The sequence below is a fragment of the Chiloscyllium plagiosum genome, chromosome 15 (genome assembly GCF_004010195.1).
Source record: "Chiloscyllium plagiosum isolate BGI_BamShark_2017 chromosome 15, ASM401019v2, whole genome shotgun sequence".
Classification (NCBI taxonomy): Eukaryota; Metazoa; Chordata; class Chondrichthyes; order Orectolobiformes; family Hemiscylliidae; genus Chiloscyllium; species Chiloscyllium plagiosum.
In genome coordinates, this window is record NC_057724.1 from 14,969,221 (window position 1) to 14,975,755 (window position 6,535).

The window sequence follows — 6,535 nt, forward strand, 5'->3', positions numbered from 1 at the left end:
CCCCTCCCCACTCCCCTCTTCCCCCACCCCCCCCCCCCACTTGGTTTAAGATGTCTATTTAAATGTTTTTCTTTATATTGGCTATTAAAATAATTTAGCCATGTGTGAACCATATCTGATTGGATAGTACTCTCACTTAAATAAAATCAGGAACTGCAGGCACTGAAGATCTGAAACAAACAAAAATAGAAATATCTCGAAAAACTGAAGACGTCTGGTTAAAGATGTCTATTTAAATGTTTTTCTTTATATTGGCTATTAAAATAATTTAGCCATGTGTGAACCATATCTGATTGGATAGTACTCTCACTTAAATAAAATCAGGAACTGCAGGCACTGAAGATCTGAAACAAACAAAAATAGAAATATCTCGAAAAACTGAAGACGTCTGGTGGCACCTTTGGAAGGAGTTAACATTTCAACTCCTGTGACCATTCTTCAGAACATTGGATACACTTGTGAGCACTGAAAACATTTGCTCATAGATCACCAGAGTGACGCTGGTGCTTAGCTGAAATTCTGCAGTCGTCCCCCTGGATTAGCCAAACTTGTCTAAACTTGCCATGTGACTGGGCTGCCAATCAGAGCAGAATTTGACCACAAAAATGCAAAATCAACATTATCAATAAAAATATCATTTAATGTCAAGATTTCACCATGAAAGGGCATGCAGAGCCTATGGGAATGTTGTCATAAATGCCATATGCTCTTCAGTCAAGGTGGCTGATGGCCCTGACGAGTCCAATGAATACCTGCTTGCTTGTTTACCTAGCCACAGCTGTCGTAATGCTCTGAGATTTCACACTACAACGTGAAACAGCAAAAATGTATTTGGCTGCATTGAGGACATAGCAGATTTTATCATAGATGTCAAAATAACATGCCAAACAAAACAAGATTATGGAGATTTACCAGAGCTAGCTTTTTCAATGCGATGTCTTGACCTTTTTCAATTTTATAGGAGATAAACATATTGAATAAAGAGTTTATCACATATTTATTGCTTTACTGTGTTTTCATTTGGCATTTGAAACTTGTGTTTTTGACATACACTACACTAATACTCTTTTCGGTTTGCACGGACACGTACTTGTAGAAATGGGATTTCTTTGGCTGTCAAAATTTGCTTAACACTAAGCTGGAGGTGGTTTCCCTGACATTTGATTCATGTAATTTCGCAATAATTTCTTTGTAGGCACAATATGCCGAATGGCCTCTTTTCATGCTGTAACCACCCTGTGTTTCTGTGAACACCTTCTTTCAGTTTGCAAACGTATCAATTCAACACTTTATTCTCCCACTGACCTTCAGCCCTTAGATTGCTGCTGTGTTCCAATTATGTTGAACACATGTTCGAAGTAGAAAATCTAGTTTATTGTCTAGGTATTTTAAAGTTTTCTGGACTCAATGTTTTATTTGACAGTTTAAGTAATAATCTCTCTCCCCAATTTTGGTTCATTTCACTTTTAATTTTTTTTTACGCCGCATATTTCTCTTTCATTTTCTTTGCTTTAAAATGGAAACTGTTAAGGATCCCGGTTTTCACACCACATTGAGCCACACTTTCGTTCATTTGTACCATTTCCACTCTCTTTGGCCAAAACCAGTTGCGTTTCATTTCTCCTGTTCTTCAACCCTTCACAATATCTTACCATTTATTCTACTTTTGTTCACCACCCTGCCCCCCCCCCCTCCGCCTTTCCCCAGGGCATGCTACATTTTTAACTTTATAATCTTTTGACAAAAGGTTACAGACCTGAAAACAAATAACTTTGTTTCGCTTGCTGCCAGACGTATTGAGAATTTCTCGTTTTTCCAATTTCAGATTAAAACATTATTTTGTAAAGTGTCATTCTGAGGGAAAAACTATATCAGTTTTATATTTTGTTCCTAGATTTTTGGTGGATCCTTAAATCCAGTTGCAAGTGAAATCCAGCAACAACAACAACGGAACCTCTCCCTTCATGAATATCTGAGTATGGGTTTATTGAAAGATGCAGGCATAAGTATCCCAAAAGGACAAGTTGCCAGTTCAGCTGATGAAGCCTTCAAAGTTGCCAAAGCAATAGGTATGCAGATTGTGACAGTTTGATGTGAAAATCCAGCATTGTTTTAAAGATTTAGTTGTGCTGCCATCTTCAAGCATTTTCATGCTTTAAAAACAAGTGATTTAGACTGCGGAACCAGTATTGTGAGAATTGATCCCTACCATTTTGATAACCTATACAGTTTGACTTCAGTGTCCTCTAACTTGGAAACCCCAATCTAAATAATCCACAACTTCATAAAATACAAAGGACTCCCCTGCTCCTCAGATGCTGCCTGAACGGCTGTGCTTTTCCAACACTGTACTTTTTGACTGCGATCTCCAGCATTTGTAGTCCTCACTTGCTTCCAAAGTAAATATAAGCACAACTTCATGTTGACCCATTCACACTTGAAATTTGCAGGTCCAATCCATGCAGTGCTGAACTAATTGACAAGGGCACCTGCAGTGCTATTAGGAAGGGAGTTCCACAATGTTAATCCTGTGACAGTCAAAGAACATGATATCATTCAAGTCAGGGTGGTGAGTGGCTTGGAAGGGAGCTTGCTGGTTTTAATGTGGCCCTTGTTCTTCTAGGTAGTAGATGTTGTGAGTTTGAAGGTGTTGCTGGAGGAACCGTGACAAGTTACTGCAATACATTTTGTACAGATTTCTGCCACTGTTATCAGTGGTGTGAAGGGAGTGACTGATGATGTAATGGATGAGATAGCAATCAAGCAGACTTCTCTGTCATGGAAGTATCAAACTTCTTGAATGCTCTACTCATGGACAGTATTCAGTTACAATCCTGACTTGAGCCTTGTAGATGGTAGACAGGCATTTGGACGACAGAATGTGAGTTACTTACTGCAGAATTCTTATCCTCTGACTTGCTTTTGTACTTTATTTATTATCTGGTCCAGTTCAGTTTCTGGTCAGTCGTGACCTTTAGGATGTCTATAGTCGGAGAATTTATGAATGGTAATGCCACTGGAAGTCAAGAGGTGGTGGTTAGATTCTCTTTTGTTGGAGATGGTCATTGCTTAACAATCGTGTGCCATGAATATTACTTATCACTTATTAAACTGAGCCTGGATTTTGTCAGGTAATGCAGAGTATGGACATAGACTTCTTCAATACCTGATGACATGTGAATCGGGCTGCACAGTGTGCAATTAAAGAAAATAGGAGCAGAATTAGGCCGTTTTTCCCTTTTATCTTTCAACATCTGTACTACTGAGCTTATGATAGAGGGGAGATCATTGATGAAGCAGTTGAATTTGTTTGGGTCTAAGAGATGCTACCTTGAGATACTCCTGCAGTAGTCACCTGGGTCTGAGATGATTAATGTCTAATAACCCCAACAATCTTCCTTTGTGCCAGTTATGACTCCAGCCAGTAGAAAATGTTTCCGAACTCCTAATGACTCCAGTTTTATTAGAGTTCCTTAATGCCGTATGTAGTCGAATGGTGTCACTGTAACCTGAGTGAGGATGATACAATGTGTGCTGTAAAATACCAGGGCAGTTAGATATGCGTGTGCAAGTATGCAGATCAGGGATGAGATGGCCCATCATTGCTCTTCCCTTAAATTTTTTTCTTTGACATCTAATGTCCATACCAAGCAAATTATTGAAAACATTTACTCCTAAATGCTTGTAAATTTGACAGAAAATGGACCTAGTTTTCCAAAGTGTTAATGTGATTTAAGATACAAGTCTTATAATTATGCTGAGTTGGAGATTTCTTGAGTTAAACGAGAGTTAAACTCAAACAAGAGTTTAAGTCTTTACTGAGTCAAGCTCTGGTGTTATGCTGCTGTGTCCATTGTGGTAGTTTAGGTTAATTCTTGTGGATATAAGAAAGTGATCACTCAGCTCTGGCTCACGTAAAGTGTGCAGCGATAGAGAGTTGCGCACATGTTCATTCTTGAATTTCGAGAGAGGACATCTTCGCTGTTCATACTTGAACTAAAAACAATTAACACAAAGTCATTTTTGACTTGGGTGTAGAAGTCAATGCATTTGATAGTTTAATTATATTTTTCTGTAGTATAATTCTGATTTAAATTTTGTTCCATTAATTAATGCACACAGCATTGAATATCAGCAGTTTTATCCCATGGAAATCCAATATCATTGACCTTGAATGTGATGTTCCCCTCTCAGTCTGTTTGTCCTTAAGTTACATGTTGACTGGTTATTGATTTCAAATATGAACCGAGCAAATAGTGGAAGGGATACTTTCTGCAGGAGGCATAGTTTAATTTGATTTCAGTTCTTTGTTGATGACACAGAATTATTTGTTAAATGAACTTCATTAAAATATCTTTTGAGTACAGATTAGATCCAGATAAAACAAAGGATGACGTGCAAAGCAGTTAAAATGAATTAAAATAATCCGTCTCATTTGTGTTGAAGTAAGAGTTTCGTGGCATTGTTTGAAGGAGGGATGATGAGTTTATTCAAAGTCTGGCCAATATTTTATCCTTGACCTACATCGTGCAGGACATTTTATTCAGTTATTTATCTTGTTCTATTTATGGGATCTTGCTCCATAGATATTTGTTACTATGTATCTCACACCAAAAGTACTTAACTCATTACAAAGTGTTTTTGAATGTCCCAGGACTGTCAAAGGTGCAATAAATGCAAGTACGAGATTTTTTTTCTGTATTTGTGCAGTACTTGGTATACATTATATTTTAAAATGCCATTCTCAGTTCTTTGGTAGCCTCTTTTACATTTGCTTTGGATTGAGTGATAGACTGATTTCACATTTCAAATAAACCAGGTATGATTGAACTGACTGAATCATTAAACATTTTGTCCCTATAGGGTCGAAAGATGTAGTAGTGAAAGCACAAGTTCTTGCTGGTGGTCGAGGCAAAGGGGAATTTGAAGGTGGGCTGAAGGGAGGAGTGAAAATCGTTTACTCGTAAGTTTGGGTGATCCCTCATATTTATTTGATATTCAGAGGTGTAATGTTCACTTTCTCGGTATAGTATTAACACCAGACCAACCCCCCCCCCCCCCCCCCCCACTCCATGGTCATTATTACTTTAGGTCTATGGTGCACATCACTTTGCTACCAGTCTACAGGGCAAAGTGATTTGCGTCATAACCCGGTTAGCTCCTTTTTTGAGTCGGTAAAAGATTTCTCACTGTACTTGCATTTGTCTGAGGTTTATAGTGCAAGGACTGATTATCCAGGATAATGGCATGATGCCAAATTGACAAATCTCAGATATAACGCCAAAATTTATTTAAGAAAGCACAATAAACATTAATTATTCCAAGGAGATATTGTAAATATTGCTGCCCATTGAAAACATGGGCAAGATTCATTAGTACAATTGTCAGGAGCTTTGTTGTTAAACTAAATAAATTTCAAAGGCTGTTAATATTAGTAGAGGAGACAATATAAACAGAAAATATTGAATGTGCTATGCAGCGATAGTATATTGTGTTATTGATTAAAAGGCTTCCAGTCCTTCTGGGATTTTGTTTTAGCACAAAGCAAATCTGATCTGTCTGCATTCTGCCTGTTAGAAGATTTATTATACACAATCAAGTTGAAAGATCGGCATGCAATAGTACATTCAGAATTTCATGCCTCTAAAATCAGTTAATTGGAATGGACCTATGAGGATTTTTCGTTATTTAAAAGGAGGATGTGGGTATTGCCATACAAAAATAGGTCTTAATAGATCAATGAACTGAACCTTAATGGTAAAGTGATCAATTTCAGCATTACTAAAGTCAAGGTCCATGTCAACATGTTCTAAAGATCTGAAATGTCCTAGAAAATAAAACGTTTGCCTGAATCACACAGTATACTTAAACAAAATAATGCTTGTTGTATTTCAATAAGTTTATTAAAATTGTTTTGAACTTGTTCTGTAAAAGATCATTCAGAAGTTATATGAAAATATAGGTTTGGAAAGGCTTAGTACAATGTAGTCTAATGAGACCGACTGAAATTTATACAGATAACCAATCTTAGCAGTCTGCTAGAATGTGTTACATACAATACATTAGAACCCTAATATAAAGTATCAATAATCTAATGAAACTTTTCCAGGAGAATTTGCAGTGAATCATTGCACATAGAAATTCAAAAGTAAATGTAGGAATTTAAGCTATTTGACTGTTTGGACATAGAGTCATAGAGATGTACAGCATGGAAACAGACCCTTCCGTCCAACCCGTCTATGCCGACCAGATATCTCAACCCAATCTAGTCCCACCTGCCAGCAGTTAGCCCATATCCCTCCAAACCCTTCCTATTCATATACCCATCCAAATGCCTTTTAAATGCTGCAATTGTACCAGCCTCCACTACTTTCTCTGGCAGCTCATTCCGTACACGTTACACCCTCTGTGTGAAAAAGTTGCCCCTTAGGTCCCTTTTATATCTTTCCCCTCTCATCCTAAACCTGTGCCCTCTAGTTCTGGACTCCCCAACCCCAGGGAAAAAACTTTGCCTATTTATCCTATCCATGCCCCT

General features: G+C 37.7%; 1 protein-coding gene across 1 annotated transcript in view; it reads left to right on the forward strand.

Annotated features, from left to right (window-relative positions):
- The window catches only part of LOC122557126 (succinate--CoA ligase [ADP-forming] subunit beta, mitochondrial-like), a 94,834-nt gene that overhangs the window by 8,251 nt on the left and 80,048 nt on the right, over positions 1–6,535 (forward strand). The window contains exons 2-3 of the mRNA XM_043704465.1: positions 1,895–2,069; positions 4,864–4,963. Coding sequence (XP_043560400.1) covers positions 1,895–2,069; positions 4,864–4,963 — 275 coding nt within the window. The remainder of the gene's footprint in view (positions 1–1,894; positions 2,070–4,863; positions 4,964–6,535) is intronic.